Source organism: Leuciscus leuciscus, assembly GCF_965113295.1.
Source record: "Leuciscus leuciscus genome assembly, chromosome: 7".
Classification (NCBI taxonomy): domain Eukaryota; kingdom Metazoa; phylum Chordata; class Actinopteri; order Cypriniformes; family Leuciscidae; genus Leuciscus; species Leuciscus leuciscus.
In genome coordinates, this window is record NC_138731.1 from 33,655,840 (window position 1) to 33,673,547 (window position 17,708).

The 17,708-nt window shown below is 37.6% G+C and overlaps 1 protein-coding gene across 3 annotated transcripts in view; it reads right to left on the minus strand.

Moving 5' to 3' along the window:
• Positions 1-1,073: 1,073 nt before the first annotated feature.
• Positions 1,074-17,708, minus strand: part of LOC309503239 (neural cell adhesion molecule 2) — a 213,748-nt gene continuing 197,113 nt past the window's right edge. The window contains exons 15-17 of one of the 3 annotated variants that reach the window (XM_082175944.1): positions 16,436-16,610; positions 6,049-6,253; positions 1,074-3,463 (exon numbers count right to left, since the gene is read on the minus strand). In XM_082175944.1, the coding sequence (XP_082032070.1) occupies positions 3,349-3,463; positions 6,049-6,253; positions 16,436-16,610 (495 nt within the window). In that variant the 3' untranslated portion in view covers positions 1,074-3,348. Of the gene's footprint in view, positions 3,464-6,048; positions 6,257-11,022; positions 13,536-16,435; positions 16,611-17,708 lie in introns of those variants that run through there. The other 2 variants (XM_082175943.1, XM_082175945.1) reach the window with 2 other exon arrangements.

A 17,708-nucleotide genomic window follows, 5' to 3' on the forward strand; every position in this document is an offset into this window, starting at 1 on the left:
GCCAGCTAAATGGCAGGTGACTTAAACCAGCTGAAACGGACAAGGAGATCAGTGAGAGGCGCTTGTCACTGCCCCGGCACATTTGAAAGGCTGCACTGCACGGTACTTCATAATGCAGGATCATAATTATTCCGAGCCACACGAGAAGGAATCCTCGTCGCCAAAAAAGCGAAACATTTTATTTAAAAGGAAACGTGACCAGCGAATTAAAAAAACGAGGGTAAATATCGGGATAGCTTTTCCCAGGTGGAAAGAGCTAATGAAGGAGAAAGACTTTGAAAGGGACGCTGAAGTTGCCTGCTTTCTTCTCGACAGGTAAGTCAATGTTATGGTCTAAATTACAAGCTTTTTTTCCATTGCTTGGTTGTGTAATTCATTATATAGGCAGCATAACAGGAGAACATGTAGTTAAACTTGTGAAGTGCTATTGGAAGACATGTTGTCATTGCTTCTTGGTACATAACAGCTACCGTAGTTGCAACACACATTTGAAAAAGCGAGGCGCTAGAAAGCATTACTTGTTTGAATGCAAAATACAATTTCACCGCTAGATGGGAAAAATTCCTACACAGTGTACCTTTAAGGGGTGGTCACATTAGCAAAATTTCATTGTCGATTTTAAATGGTGTAGCGATACACAAAGCACACGTCACACACACATAATTCACTATCAAACCAAAGCTTTCCTTTGGTCAATGTGGCAAATCTATGAGGCCAACTTGAACCTGTTGCGAAATCTGAATGGGAAAATCTTTTGCCTTTACACAAAATTCCTATTGAAATTACTTTATTTTGCCCATGAAAATCGACTGAACAAAAGAAAATGTGCATCACACCTTAAAACATGATTTATATATTAGTATAAAATGCAAGCCCTCATCAGCACAGATAAATGCATGTTCATAGCATCTTTCCAAAGGCCACACACAGTTCTTGCCTGCAGGGAACATGTAACCCACCAGGTCTCCCAGTTAGGCGTTTGTGCAAGAAGTGAACTAGCTTTTGAATAGACTAACACAACCTGGGGGTTAGTAAAAAGAGAGGAAAAAAGGTAAGCAACTGTCCCATGTTAACCATAAAATGTCCCATGTGCTTGCATACTGTAGGTTTGGCTGGATTTAACACCGTTTCATTTGCTCATTCATAATATCAGACCCATTTAGAAAAGCCTGAGAAGGTTGAGTGAATCATTATGGAAAGATCAGTTTGCATCCTCAAAACTGTTCTCGGTTGGGCAGTCATTATCTACTGTGTTCACCCTGATTACAGACCATGTGTGTTTAGTGGATAGCCAAGGCAGAGGACACCAATGCCCGGGTGAGTCTGCATTAGCTATTCAGTACTTACACTTCAAAGTGCAGCAGACAACGGGACCCCCGAAGGAAACGTAGATGGTTTCTTTCAAATGTGGTCAGGCATGGATGTTCCAGTCTCGTTCTTCATTTCCACAGGTCACCGACTCCAGGACAAGGACAGGAACCTTTAAGGACCATTGAATCTCAACTACATTCATTTCCCACACCACATATTCAATGGCTGTGCTTCAAAACCCAGTGAGCTTTCTCTTTCTAGGTAGATCACTAGGTTTTGGTACACAGCCATGTCTTGTAAAATTATCAAAGACTATGAAAGTGTTCTTTAACACAAATGTGTGCTATATGCTTTAAAAAGCAGAGTCCAAATGGTTTAAACTTTAATATTGGGACACTTTTATTTACAGAAGAAAAATTACACTGGATTACAAGAATTCCACAAGTACAGTTGGGCGTATGGAGTGCTCCCTTTAGACTGCTGAAAAGAAATTGGCAACATTCCACAATGTTCTATTGCACTGAATGTGAAGAGCCTGGTGTTTATGAAAAATATCTGCAAAAGTTTTAGTTTTTTGGAGAAATTAGCTGGCCCAAACCAAAGTGAATATGCTGAACATTCAGATGGATATCAAGACTTCTTTCTCAATCTCTGATTGGTAAAATGAGCATGCGTCTAGCAGAATGCCATTTCCATCCTTATTACTGCAACACTAAGATCCTGATCACCTGCAGACCCCTGATCTCTCATAAAACCAAAGCTTCCTTGCTCAAATCATCCAAAAATGGCATGGATTTGATTACCAAACCAAATTGTATAGCTAAAACCTCTGTGATTCATCTGAACCCACCTTCTTGGCCACCTGCCCTTCTTTAGCTCTCGATAACATCACTTGCACATAAAACCCTTACATTGATTGCCAATTTTGATGCACATAATTTGTCATCATTTATGTGTGACGCTAAGACAGAACCTGGAATGAATCATATTTTTTTTTTTCTGTTGTGAAATGTTCCAAAGAAATAACAAGTATTTACATCAGCACACTTGAATAGATATTTGTCATATTTTCCTAATCCTTTAAGACTTGGCAACCTCTACTTTCTTTACGTCATTCTTCATCTTTCTACACTCCATGCTCGCTATCACACACATCCAAACACATCCCCACAACAACACGGCCATGCTCAGACGCACACACGTACAAACTTTCACACGGTTCTAAAGGAAAAGCACGTTCTTTTTTTTGTTTTGTTTCCAAGATATCTCCACAAGAAAGTATGACATACGATGCTCCTCTGATTCTGATGAAACAACAGTGTTGGAAACAAGGACATATTTTCATCCACAAATACACTTGTAATCTATGAGTAATTCATCGTCCAGGCCAAGTTGGGCCTGTGTCAGCGCCACCCATGTACCCATGTACCATGTACTCAGTTTGGGGTCAAGTGTGGTTGATCCTTGCTTTGCTACTGAGCATTCTGTAATTTATTTGCATTTGGGTGAGACATTTAGTAGCAAAAAGGCTTGAAAGTAAACATTACCCAAACAGTTACTCAAAACTACAACACAGACCGAAAAAAAGTGGGGGATTTCCACACGCTTAATTTTGAGTGACGCATTAAGAAGCGATTTTTTTTGGAGTAACCACACTGAAAAAGTGCAACGGCCGGATTCCAAAGAAAGATGGAATGAGAGCAAGAGAAAACGTGAAGCTTACGGCGTAGACCCAACCTCCAAGTAACAAAGAATCAGACTCAAAGCAACAGCAAAGCCTTGAAAAAAAAGAAGCCCAAAAATAAGCGAGAACAAGCACAAATAAACGGGAGCCTGTCTGTTGAGCGGCAACCTCCGAAAAATGTTTCACAAAGCAGTTATCGCGTGGCCTCTTCTGATACCCCGGACGAGGAGTCTCTAACAAACGATCTTACAATTGGTTGGCGTGTTCTTGCTTGTATTCTCATTAGTTTGCTTGCTATTGGTCTCTGGGTGGCTCACTTTGCATGTTTTTTTTAGAGGATAGCAGGGCCTCCATTACGCTTTACTGTCCTCCTGTGTCATGTGTCGGCTGTTGTCACCGTGAACTTTGATCTCGATCGTGTCCGGTTTCAGAGTCTCCTTGCCGTTTTCCTCTTTCAGTGGCAATTTCCTGTCGGAAGAGAAGAAAGGTGCACAGTGGTCAGTTTGAAAGAGTGGTCAAAAACACATTTTCAATTGACAACTAGCCATTGTGGTTCCCCAGAGGCTGAAATTCAGACTTAGGGGGCTTTTTGCAGACCAGAGTCTATTTGGCACCACAGTTTGGTTTGTTTTAGGAACTTTATGTACCAAAGAGATGGTTGAAAAGGTGGCTTCGGGTCAGGTTTGAGCCATGCACCCAAATTACGGCTATTCAAAAGTTTGAGGTCGGTAGGATTTCTAAAAGGCTGCATTTCTTTGATTAGAAATACAGAAATATTGTGAAATATTACATTACATTTATTTTCTATTTTAATATATTTAATATATTTATTTGATATATTTTTCCCAGAATTTTTGGAATATAAAGTTCAGAAGAACAGCATTTATGTGAAATAGATTTTTTTTTGTACAATGTTAAAGTCTTTACTGTCACTATTAATTAATTTAATGCATATTTGCTTTAATTTCTTTCAAAGAATAAAAAATCTAACAGACCCTAACATTTTTAATGGTACTGTCAGTGTGAAAACAGTCTTATGTCTTCATTTACTCACCCTCATGTTCATCCAAACCTCAATGAACGTTTTTTTAAACTGTTTTTGTCCATACAATTAAAGTCAACACTGGAGCTCCATAAACTTTCATAGTTTTTTTATTCTTCAAGAATCTTATTTTGTGATCCACAGACGAAAAAAATTACAAATATTCATACAGGTTTGGAATGACATGAAGGTTATCAAGTGTTAATTTTTTTTTTTTTTTTTTTGGGGGTGAACTAACTCTTTAACTAGGAACAAAATAATTATCCTAATGAAATATTATAAAAAATGTTTAATTGAAAAGCAACACATTTTTCGCTTTCCTGCTCAGCTCATTAACTTTTTCAACCCTTACCTATCAAAGACTGGTAAAAAAAAATTCCCAACAATATCCCAATGGATGAAATCAAGCTATCTGGCTTCACTCAAGAATACTTGACATCACATTATTGTTGACTTTAATGTCAACCTATAGGTTTATAAATGTATGTTTTCTGGGGGTTATTTGTGTAACACTCTTGGGCCACAAAAGTAAGCATCAGGCCCTGTGACAGATTGGTCGCATATGTGCATTATTTCTAAGGCCCCATGTGTGACTCTTCATCACATGGGATAACATTGGAAAGGAACCTTCCTCTGTAATAATGTTACTTAAGTCCAGGCCAAGGCCTTTGGGATGGCATGGGGCTCATATCTGCTTGTTATCGAAGCTGAAGACAATCACGGTCCTTAATCTCTCTGAACTTTTAGCCAAGTAAACCTGGCAGGACTTGAGTTTTTACAGCAGGCAATGCATAGCTACAGATCAGTCACCCTGCAAACCAAAGGACGAAGTCTACACAGGATGTCAGGAACCGTAAAGGCACCAATCGGAAGCAAAACATTCAATTCAACAAACAATAAAACGCAGATCGCATTATTCAAATGAGTGATTCACAGTAAACAAACTGATAAGCCTGTAGACTAAGTATTTCTTTGACGTACATGCTCCATATAAATCAAAACTGTTTGTCTGTCACACCTTTATTTTTCTGGCTAACTTGAGGACTTTGTATTGCAGCATGTTTTACTGTCAACTGAAGACAAATAGTTTGTTGTAGTTATAAGGGTAACATTATTAATCATTAATAACTCATTACAATGTAGTGTAACTCATTATAAAAACAAACTAATGATGTTACATTATTACTTTTTATACAAAGTAAGCTGCAAGTTATTTTTTCTAACCGATATCTGACTGAGACTCTCTCTTGAGTGGAAGTGATAGGCATTGCGCTTGCAACCTTTTTTGAACTTTAAAATATTTATTATATGCAATGGCATATGACATTCAGACTTATAGTGCATGCATTTACATGGGAATTAAAGTTACAGGAAACAATGTATCTTGTACCCAGGGCTTAAAATTGGTTCACTTCGAGCAGAATCAGTATTTTAACATTTCTGTTCATGAGTTCCTTCTGTAATATTACCGTTCCAAACATTTTACTAAGAGTTTGTGAATAAACCTCGTATGTACATTGGATGCACAATGGTCCTACACTATAGGCTATTACCTGCCATTCATTTTCCCTTAAATGTAATGCTTGTAATGAGAAAAACTCTTGAGATCCAAAAGCTAATACCAGCGGATTGCCATTGCAAATTACCCATGTCTTGACAACTGAGCACGGGCATTTCACTCACGTTGAATAGGCCGTACTATTTAAATTCATGACTGGTTGACTGCAAAATTAAAATCTTAAACAGAACGGTGAAATAACGTTATTAACTGGTTAATGGTAATTTCAAATAAGCGTTTCTGTTCGGAATGATTACACTTGATTTCCTTTTTCGCTTTTATGTTCCTGTTAAAATTTCGTTCCACGAACCAATTCAGAGCCCTCCATGTACCAGAACATTACATTAAAAAAAGTATTCTGCTTTCAATTTTAAATCTCTTGGGATTAAAGCATTTGCTAAATGAATAAATGTCAATACAAATGCTAATAACTGATGCAAAAGGGATACTCACAGGTAGGCAGCTTTGCCCTCCTCTAGCTCTTTGCTCTTGCCGCTTGTGGCTGTCTTTTTGCTGCAGAGCTTGCGGGTGATGCACATGAGCAGGCCACACTGGCGCAGGAAGAAGCAGCTGACGTCCACTAGCACGAGCAGCAGCAGCAGGCCAGATAACCCCAGCCCAACCACTGCGCCCAGGCCTAGGCCGCTGAACAGCGAATCTGCTGAGACAGGATACACACACAACCATCAATGACGGGCCTCGACAACACATACACTCCTTTACGAGAACCTTTGTTCATGACAAGTAAATACGGAATATGCTGCTCTTAGAATGTGCTGATCATGAGGTTACCAGCATTATTGTTTGCTTTACATTTGATTAAAAGGGCATGAAAAGGCACAATGATTCATAAAGGATCATATGAAAATTCTTCTATGGTTATTTTTGACCAAACAACAGGAAGAAAAGATCTAATGCTGCGTTTATGCCATATCATAATTAATCTATTCGGAGCTGTTTCACATCCTCAGACTGGGAATTATGCATTTCTATGGCAATACTAACGGCCAAAAGAATCTGTAGGAGTAGGAGCTTTCAAAAAAAAAGTTGAAATCTCCAAGTTCAGAGGTAAATAGAATAAAAATGTAATTAAATAAAAACTTGTCAGTGCTGAAAGTAAGATAAAAAATAAAGAAAAGTCAATTAAAGTATTCATTAAACAGTGTAGTAAAACAACAATCTTCTAGCAAAAACACAATAAATATAGCTATCTCATGTTTTTGCTTTAAGAACTTCAAGGTGATGCAACTCAATTGGTGAAAGCCTTTGCGTGAGGAAATGAGGCTGTCTGAGCTGTTCGGAGGGAAACATCCATGGCAATGTTATTGCTCTAAACACATCAATCACGCATGCTATTGAACGTAACATTGCCATTATAGCAAAAGCATCCCAGAAGTCTGTTGTGTGATCTGGACACAGTGACAGGGCATCAGAGTGAGAAAAGCGACACATGATAGACGAGGGAAGGACAGGCATACTAAAAAGACCTTTGAACAATTTAGTAGCTGTCGGATTTTTATTTTTTTAATTCACATCCACCTCAACCGAGTGTAGATTTAGTTCTACCATTTGGTGCGACATTTAAATTTAACCTTAAAAAACAATGATAAAACTTTACAAGGTTCCATTTGTTAACGTAAGTTTACATGAACTAACAATGAACAACTCATTGTTTATGTTAGCTAAAGTATTAGCTAATGTTAACAAATGAGACCTTACTGTAAAGTGGTAACAAAAAACAAAACATTACAGAAGGAACATCCGGCAATGTTTATAACCATCCTTAATTAAATCTTTGATCGTGACCTCAAAACTTCAGATTAGGAAGATCATTTGACCATCATGATCTATTGACCATTTTCAAATGTCACCATGCGACTGCATATCAGCTTATCCATGAACGAGTAGCACTCAGAGACCTCAGATTCATTGATTCTGGTATGGTTTTACTTTTGATGCATGAAGCACATGACCAACTCCACTGTGACTTATCGGCCAACACATCTGTTTTTCACCATCTTGTGCCGTGAGAAATCCCTGAGAAATGTGTCCGCGCTCCTATGGCTGATTTGTTGTTGATTTATAACATCATTAGAAGCTCAATTTAGCATCTCGTTAATATCACTTATCCTGAAGTTCCACAAATGGGCGTGATCCATCCGCATCTGAGTTCAACGCACTCAATTAATTAAATATGAACGGTGATTGAGACTCAGCAATGAGAAGCAATAACTCAAGCTCGATTGATTGTGTCTGGACGGCACCCTCACTCTGAAGGGAGGTCTGTGGGTGGGCTCTCAGCAGATGATTGACAGGCTAATGAAGCTTGTAATCATGTGTGGGGCTTAATGGCTGTGTCACGCTGATACATGACTAAGTAGGGCTTAAACAGATCCATGGTTTTCTAGTTTGGGAACACTTTTACATGGGAAAACTTGCAGTGTGAAGTACAGGCAATAGGAGCATTTGAGACCCTGCTAATGCACTCTCTTCAAGGTTGAAGTACTGTGTATCCCTCAGCCTTTGAGCTGCACTGCTTAATCATTCAAACACTTACCTCTGCACTTACAACACCAGTAAATGCAGAAAGCTGGAGACTGGATGGGGTCTAAAAATAGACTTCAGTCAAACCAGTGTAAATCTGTTATGAGGGGGCTTCAGATTAGATGAAAATGACACCCTTACACCATGCATAGTTCAGCAAATGTTTACCAAATGCATTTAATGTTAAATGACAGTCATTAACCTAATAGTATGTATACCTTGGGCCACAAAAATAAACAAAAAATTGACAATAAATCCATGTCAGCTGCCATTACCCAAGTCTTCGTCACATGGTCGTTCAGAAATCAGTCTAAGAAGCTGATTAGCTGCCTAAGAAACATTTCTTAGAATATTAATATTTTTGTGGAAAGTATTACTTTTAAATAAAGTTTTAATGACCCTAACATTTTCAACAGTAGCATTGAGCCTATATAATAAAAAATAACTACATTCCCCTTAATGATCAAAATATTACATGATATGATTGATATAACACATGCATACAATATCTGTTGAATATCAAAAAAGTGTTTTAGGGTTTCACATCCCTTTATGTTCAAATTAAATCAAAACTTTAAAATTATTGATCAGTGTGTGTTATTCCAATGAAAAATTGCTTGTTTTTATAATCTTTTAATCATAATGTACTGTAAGATCTTGATGATCATCAATCCTAACTTTTCCAACTCTTCTGATATAAATGTTTTTTTTCACAACCCAATCAGTTTCTGATTAAATATTCGGTTTGACTCAATAATGCAATGGTTTGCAAAAGTAATTAAATGTCACATGGAGTCAGGAAGAAGTGTAAAGAAGAAATTCTGTCGAATTAGAGAAATTACTTCCAAAAAGTATGGCGAAATTGAATCATGAACAGCCAAGCAAATGTTGCCAAACTCATGAACAGTCTAGCAAGTGTTTGCCAAATGCATTTGATGTGCTATGAAAGAACATCAGGTTTTTTGATACCAAGCTACTAAATGGCCAAAGTACACCTCCTAGCTCACATGAAATGCCACTTTTATAGCTTTTTGGGTTGTATTAAGTGGATACATTGAGCTGACCAGTGACAGTTTGGTCCTTTTTACTAATCATCCCATAAAACCCAAAGAGCACTCCATAAAATGAGACAGTTTTCTTATCTCCAGGCTGAATGGCTTCCTTCTGGAGTCCTGAGGTAATTTAAAGCTTTGGCCATTATGGAAAAGGTCCCAAGTTTTAAGACTCCTCCTCCTCCCCTCACCCTATGCTGGCCCAGCAACCTCTGCACTACCTACACAGAGGACACAAGCCAAGCATGACTCCATAATGATGGTTTAAAGACTCTAACGCTCATTAAGACGCTATGCTTGACGAGCAGAAGGGACCCTCTAGTCGTTAAACGATTAATAGACCGACTGCCGTCAGGATAGCCATTATCAGTGGCAAAGATGTCTTTGCGCAGCATGAGGTTGGACTGATGGGTCAGAACGAATGAAATGGGTGTCAAGTGGCACCAATTAAACATCGCTTTTCCATACTTTTAATAGAATTCTCTATGACACTTGTAGTGTATCTGGGGAAATTATCATTATAATAACCATTTCATTGGTTGGTCATGTATAAACAGAACATAATTCCAAATTAATGTCATTATAAATTTCACAATCAAATAGAGGATCTCAAATAATTGTTGGTCTATTTGTTTCAATAAACTTTTTTTCTTTCAACACAGCAATTTTGGAAGTCAATTTTACAATATGGTCAGTTCTCAGACACCACAATCACATTTACTTAATGGATTTATCATAAATAGCTGCCATTTTCACCCACAAAGTTCACCCCCAAAAATGAAAATTCTGTCATAATTTATCCACCCACATGTTGTTTTAACCTGGTATTAATTTCTTTCTTCTGTCAAACACAAAGTAAGATATTTTGAATAATTTTTCAAATGTTTTTGTCCGTTAAAAGGCAAGTAAATGGTCTAAATAACATTAGCCAAAGGAGGAGACATTTTTAAAAGTCTTATAGACCCCCATCTCTGCAATGTCTTTTCTTTCCTTGTACTAGAGACACATTGTTGCTTGTGTTGTTTAAGGAAATGTCTGATACCTTCTAATTTATGACTTCATACACCTGGCTTTAGGACAAATGGCTGTACTCTGGCTAGCTGGATGGACTTTGCTTATTTCTCTTCCAGAAAAAAAGAAAAAAAAAAGAAGCTTATTTATGGGTGGTGTGATCAGCAGTAATGGACAGCAGTAAAACAACAGGTCCATTTTCATTTGCCCGAATCTTTTCCAGCTGGAACAGTCAACAAAGAGCCATTCTAATCTTATAAGAAGTCAAGCCACATTAAGAAAATAAAGGCCTTAATGGACTGGGCTTCAGATCCTTTCTTTTAACGAGAACAATATTGAGGTTTTTGACATACCCATAAATGAAATGCAATGTTCTATTGCCGTGTAATGAGAGAATGGAGAGGGCAGCGCGTAGAGATGATCGAGATTAATGGTCTCCATTGACCTGACTTCCATTGATTTGAGAGGTAGGCTATGCCTCGAGGGGATTAAAACCTCTCAACTTTTGTAAAATTTACAATGATTCAAATTTAACTGCAAAACATTGAGATCCTAATTGTGCTGATGCTGTGAACACATAACAACAAGGCATGTTTGTTACCATTTTCTCAAAAAAAAAATAAAAAAAATAACAAGGATGATGCTTTGTGGACGAGAGGATCAGAGACAGACCTATTACCTTCTAGAAACTTAAGATCACTTAAAAGGGTCATTGGATGCAAAATAAATTTGTATATGGTGTTTGCATATAAATGTGTCTAAAGTGTGTGGACACAACCACCACTCCTTTTTTTTAAATCCTCAAAAAGCCTAAACACTCTCAATAATCAAGCCATTTGGATTTTCAAAGCAATATGATGCCATATTGCTCATGCTCCGCCCACGACCACTGACGGATTGTCCCGTATTAGCATATTTACGCCCTCAGCCATTCGACACCCCCCATGGAAGTGAGGGGTGGGGTGAGCAGTTGCTCATTATCATTTAAAGAGACATGCACCGAAACGGGTCGCTGAAACAGAGCTGTTTTTGAGTAGGTAAAAAGGGTATTGTTTTACACAACCATTGAGTATGTTACAAACTTTACATGAAGACCCTAAAGAATCATACCAACTTGTGGAAAATGCAGTCCACATGCAATGGTACGATGTCCTACCTGCCTTTCAACAGGTATTTTCATAACCAAACTGCATACCCTTCCTTTAAGATATCGGTTTTCATTGCTTCAGTGAAAACTAAGGAACCTTGTCATTCATAATTCTGCTAAATAGCCCTTCAGTATTGACAAAGACATTTTCAATGTTTATCTTTGCTTGATTGTTTTACTGGCTAATATTACATTTGAGCTATTCGCTGTGCAGTACAATGATTCAGATAATACAATGCTTTTGTATTTTCTTACCTATAATAATAAACCAAATTATGCACACAAACTGCTTTATATGTCAGTGTTCTACATTAACTGGTTCACTGGTGCACTGACAAGTCATGATTAGTCTTAGGATTCTGAGCTCAGAGGCTGTAGTTATTGCATCAGAGTGAACTAGTTTATTTGAGAAATTCCGACAAAGACTTCTACACTGATTCTGACATGAATTCAAATATATTCTTCAAACATGCAGCATCAGTATAGCACATAATATCTATAGTTATGGTCTTCACATTTCATGGTTCTCAAAATGCACTCTTCAGATAACAGAAAATAAATAAGCTTCTGACTACAGCACACACTTCATCAAATCAAGATTGCAATACTGCATCCACACAGTAAAGAAAGTGAAGCATATCCATTCTTACTATTTTAAAACATACACTACCGTTCAAAAGTTTGAGGTCAGAATGATTTTTTTTTTATGAAATAAAAATGCTTTTATTCCACAAGGATGCAATAAATTAACCAAAAGTGACAGAATGCTGTTTTTATTTTATTTTAAACTTTCTATTTATCAAAGAATCCTAAAAAAAGTATCATGGTTTCTACAAAAATAGTAGGCAGCACAACTGTTTTCTCCCTTTGATAATAATAAGAAATTATGCTAGGGCACCAAATCAGCATATCAGAATGATTTCTAAAGGATCATGTAACCCTGAAGAAATTTGGATTAATGGCTACTGAAAATTCAGCTTTGCCATTACAGAAATAAATAACATTTTAAAATATATGAAATTAGAAAACAGTTATATATATAGAAACAATATTTTACTTTTTTAATCAAATAAATGCAGCCTTGGAAACCATAAGACTTTCAAAAACAATTTAAGAATCCAACCGACCTAAACTCTTGAACGCTCAGCTGATTTTAGTCCTTTACAATGACATGGAACAATGAGTGTTAGCTTAATTCACTGTATTCATATACTACAACTCCTGCATGGCAGCAACATACTACACAAATATTCGTATTCACAGACTGCACATGATTCCAGTTACTAATGTTCTTTCTCATCAATACTGAGTATATACAATAAAGTGGCATGAAAATATCTCTGCCAGAGGTGTACCCAGAAAATGAAAATTAATGTGCATTATATTTTGACTCACTGCAAGGGAGAAGTCTTGTTTTATGTTTCTCAGTCTCACATTACGAGTAACAGAAAATCGGCCTGTTTGATTTATGATACCAGTGTTTAAAAGTCATATCAATTTGAAATCCTACTTGACTCCATTTAATGAGTGCTGCGTTCTATATCTTTGTGTGCGTGTATCAGCAACATCATTAAATGCATTCTCTCAAGCGATGCAGCTGCTGACATTTCCCATAGACATAATAAACCAAAACAAAAGAGCCTGTGGATGCACAGAAGATGGAAAAGCCCTAATGCTGGTGGCTTACTGTGTCTTTTGTAAACACCAGCAAAAAGGAGCTCATTATACAAAACTAAGGGGCTGATCACTACAGGTGGAGAGAGTAAATTAATCACTCAGTTTTTCCTCTTCCTTTGTTGTCAGTAATATGCAAAACCTTTATGGATCAAAAAAGCAAGCTGGATTTGGAATGGAGGGAGGCCAGGATAGTGGAGGGAGGCCAGGATAGTGGAGGGATCAGCTCACAAGCATATAGGCTTGGACAATAACAAGAACGCCACCAGAGTCTGATAAGGAGCATTGAAACGGCACGGCTAAGGGTCAGCGAGCCATTGGTGGGGGTGAAAAAAAAGAAAAGTCCCTGGCTCAGTCTTTTGGGCTCATTCCAGGCAAAGTGAAGATGGAGCAATGTCAACACAGACATGAGAACAGCAACAATGACAGAGAAGCTCCGAAGACGGTCACCGTATGGACAGGCTGCGCATGGGGACGTCCACGTCCGGTTGGAGGGGGCTTGCAACACTGATCTGCAATGAGATGGAGGGGAGAGGGAGTGGGAAGGAAGAGGGAAAGACATACAGTAGGTGTGTGGAGCCAGCAAAGGACGCAGGATGGTTACACACACGAGAGAATGAAAAGCAGTTTATTCACAACATCAGAGCGTTGGGTTAATAGAAAGGATGATTACAAGAGTGGAAATGAGATTATTTTGGTGCAGGTCAGGACATAAACATGGGTGAATGTGACAGAAATGTTGACATATGAGCGAGCAGTCCAAACCAGTGTCCGTTGTAAAGGTTTGTTTGATTGAAAGGATCGCGGGGTGTTTATAGGCACACAGAAAAGCAAGTTTAGTGGCAGTTCATAGCAAAACAAAAAGCCCAGCGATTTGCGGTGTGGCCCAGAATGTGTTGCATAATTCATTAGGTGGGAATTGGAGAACAGGATTGTTTAGAGTGAAACAACGAGACAAAGCACAATAGAATTATAAATAAGAGCATGGGCCAGCGGGGATGAAGGGGTGCAGGTGGAGAAGGAGAGAAAAAGGAAAGGATGAGAAAGAGTTGGGGGAGAATATACAAATGACATCAAATTAACAATGTAAATCCAACCTGCTGAGGAGCAGTGCAATCAACACACACACTCACATTGAGATATTTTTCATTCAGATACACATATGCATGCACTGACACGGCATCTAGGAATATTTAACATATAATTTGACAAATTTAAATATCATCTGTCAGTATCATAGAATTCTATCTATCTATCTATCTATCTATCTCTATCTATCTATCTATCTATCTATCTATCTATCTATCTATCTATCTATCTATCTATCTATCTATCTATCTATCTATCTATCTATCTATCTATCTATCTATCTATCTATCTATCTATCTATCTATCTATCTATCTATCTATCTATCTATCTATCTATCTATCTATCTATCTATCTATCTATCTATCTATCTATCTATCTATCTATGGTGGTAATGTGAGGACATGTCCCCGCAACTTTATGAAATAGCTTGCAGCTGCAATTTTGTGTTTGTCAGTTGCGTCCCCTAATATAATCCACTCACGTATACAGCTGCAATTTTGCTTGGTTCATTAAAACAAACATTGTTATTAGAGCAGGTATGAGCCTGAGACCTGACGCATTCAAAGCAAAACACTTACATTGACACCATTATGTACTGCATTTATCCTCTATTCCAAACATCTATCAAACTAAAAGACAAATTTCCAGGATTGACAGTGGGAGGAAGTTAAATATAAAACAATCCACAATACGCGGTATAAAGAGAACTTGGAATTGAATCATTTAAATAGTTCTTTAAATGATTTTGTGCAGTTTATTTCATGATCATATTGTGATTCATAAATAATTTATCAATAAATAGAAAAGCATTTGCAAATTTCCAAGATAAATCTAGAATGTCTATTTAGCAAAAAAAAACAAACAAAAAAAAATCTCGGTACAGTACTTCTGATAGCACAGCTATAGCGTATCAGCGTATCAGTAAGTGAATTGTATGTGCCTTTGTTAGGAGAATATTAATATGTAAATCTTGAAAGCCATGTTTATATCATATGTGATATGCTGATGGTATGATATATATACATATATGTAAAAACCACCATTATCATTCAACCATACAATATAATCACAATATAAATCCATGGCCTGAGAGAAAGCCCTATCGAAATGATCTTTTCTATGTATTTCCCAAACAATTATACTATTGTGTGTAAAAAAAACATGCTTTTCTTTTTACAGTAGATTAAGTGGCTATAATTTGAGTGTTATTTTAAACCAGGGGAAAGTTCTAGTATGTTTTTTGAAAAAAAGATCTCCTTCCTGAGATTACGACGACACAAACACAGAGGTAGGCCTATTGAGAGTAGACAGGCAATCAACAGACCTCTTTAAAATGTGTTTACCCTTACATTGCTTTCCATTTAAAAAAACATTAGAAAGGTATTATTGTATTACTGATGGGGAACACAAACCACTTCTGTGGATTTAGCTGGTTGAACTATCAGTTTTACGAAATGTGCATCCAGCAAATGACCCTTTATGCTTACACCATTCAGACACCCATTGGCTACCAAAGAGCTTTTGATTGATTCTTGAATTTTTCTGATTTCATTGTAACCCCAGATTTGTTGGGACCCAGTAAATATTAAAAGCCTTCTTATAAAAGCATGACTTCAAAAAAAGAACATCACTGCAAACTGTACATGGTCAGTCAGCCAAACAGTGATATAGGGGCACTAACAGATGGACAGCTAGGGCCCGTTCACACCAAGGATGATAACTATTAACAATAATGATAAAAATGTAGTTCTAAAAATCCTTCTTAATGACACAGCACAACTATATAACGATAACTGCACAGAGGAAGAATATCGTTATAATCCCTTTCACAACAATTTTTTTCCAGCTGATGAACGATAAAAACATTGACAGCAATCAGGATCCATTCTGCTTTAAAGAGCTGCAGCGCTCGCATAGAATAAACAGTGTGGATGGTAATATAGTTATTGCTATAGTTATAGTGATCGTTCTTGGTGTGAATGGGCATTTAGACCTATTTGATCATATTCGTTTTATTTTTGTCGGATAATATCTTTCACATCTCTTTATTCCTAAGGAGAAAGTGTTTTCTCTGACAATTTGCTCCTGATTAGGACACAGAATCAGCTCCACGTTTGATTGTGATTCTGAGATACATGAGCTCCATCAAGCGTGGGTGTTGGCAAGTGTGCTGAACTGTAGCGAAGCATATAATTATAATAGGAGACATATAATTTCAGCTATAGATATTGTGAGTGGGTGATGAAGTGCTGTAGATAATCGAACTCAATTTGTCGTATGAAAAAGAGTAATACTTTGCATGTGTTGTGGAAGTACTTGTACCTGTGATATCAGGTTTCTGAGGCATGGAGAACTTCACAAAGGTGGGTTCAGATAGGCCTTTGACGTTGCGGGCGGTGATTTCCACCTCATACTGCGTATTCCACTGGAGCGGTTGCAGCAGCACAAAATCATTCACACCTGGAACCAGTTTTGTCATCCACTGTTCTTCCTTGTCCTACACAAAACCACAAGTGTTTCATAAAACATGCACAAGCATACACACAGTATGAGCATATGACTAAACAATTGGCTTCAGGGCACATATGACTTGTTATCATCACTGCATTGGTTACCCATAAAATTCCATATTAATTACAAGGTATTGCTACTGACTTATAAAGCCCTAAACGGCTTAGCTCCAGTCTATTTAACGGATCTTCTATCGCCCTATAATCCATCGCGCTCTTTAAGATCACTAAATTCGAGGCTTTTGGTCATACCTAGGATATCCAGATCCACCAAAGGAGGGAGAGCATTTTCACATTTAGCTCCAAAACTCTGGAATAGTCTTCCTGATACTGTTCGTTGCTCAGACTCGCTCTCCCAGTTTAAAACTAGATTAAAGTCGCATCTCTTCAGCCAGGCATTCATATAATAATTTTAATCTTACAGATAAATCCGGCCTCTAGTTCATAAACGCCAGAGGAGAACTGGCGCCCGACTGAGCCTGGGTTCTCCCAAGGTTTTTTTTTTTTTCTGCATTGGGTCACCTGATGGAGCTTTAGGTCACCATTAGGTCACTTAATGGAGTGCCACTGTTGCCTTTGGCTTGCTCAGTTGGGGATATTTTGGGGATATTTAATTTAATTTTATCAATCAATAAATTCCACTAGAAACAAACCTTGTTGTATTATTTTAATTTAATACTGTGAAGCTGCTTTGATACAATCTGTATTGTGAAAAGCGCTATACAAATATACTTGACTTGACTTGACTTGTTCGAACAATTAGTTCTCACTGTCAGAGGTGTAAAGGCCAGGGCCGGGTTTCCCGATAACGATGTATCTTAGCTCTTAAGAGCGCTTTCTACGTGCAAGGTTACGAACGCTCGCAGCAATTCCACGAGCGTTTCCCAAAAATGCACTTAACATGAACGCGCGAGAATGCGCTCTACGTGCTACTTAAGAGTCGCTGTCCATTCGTGAAGTGCTGAAACATAACCTTATATGGAACGTTTAACCTAATAATTGTCATCTGTTGTGGATTAGCAATCAAGACAAGTCTATATAAAGCACCTACAGGCGGAGGCACTGACAAAATAGCTAAAAAAAAA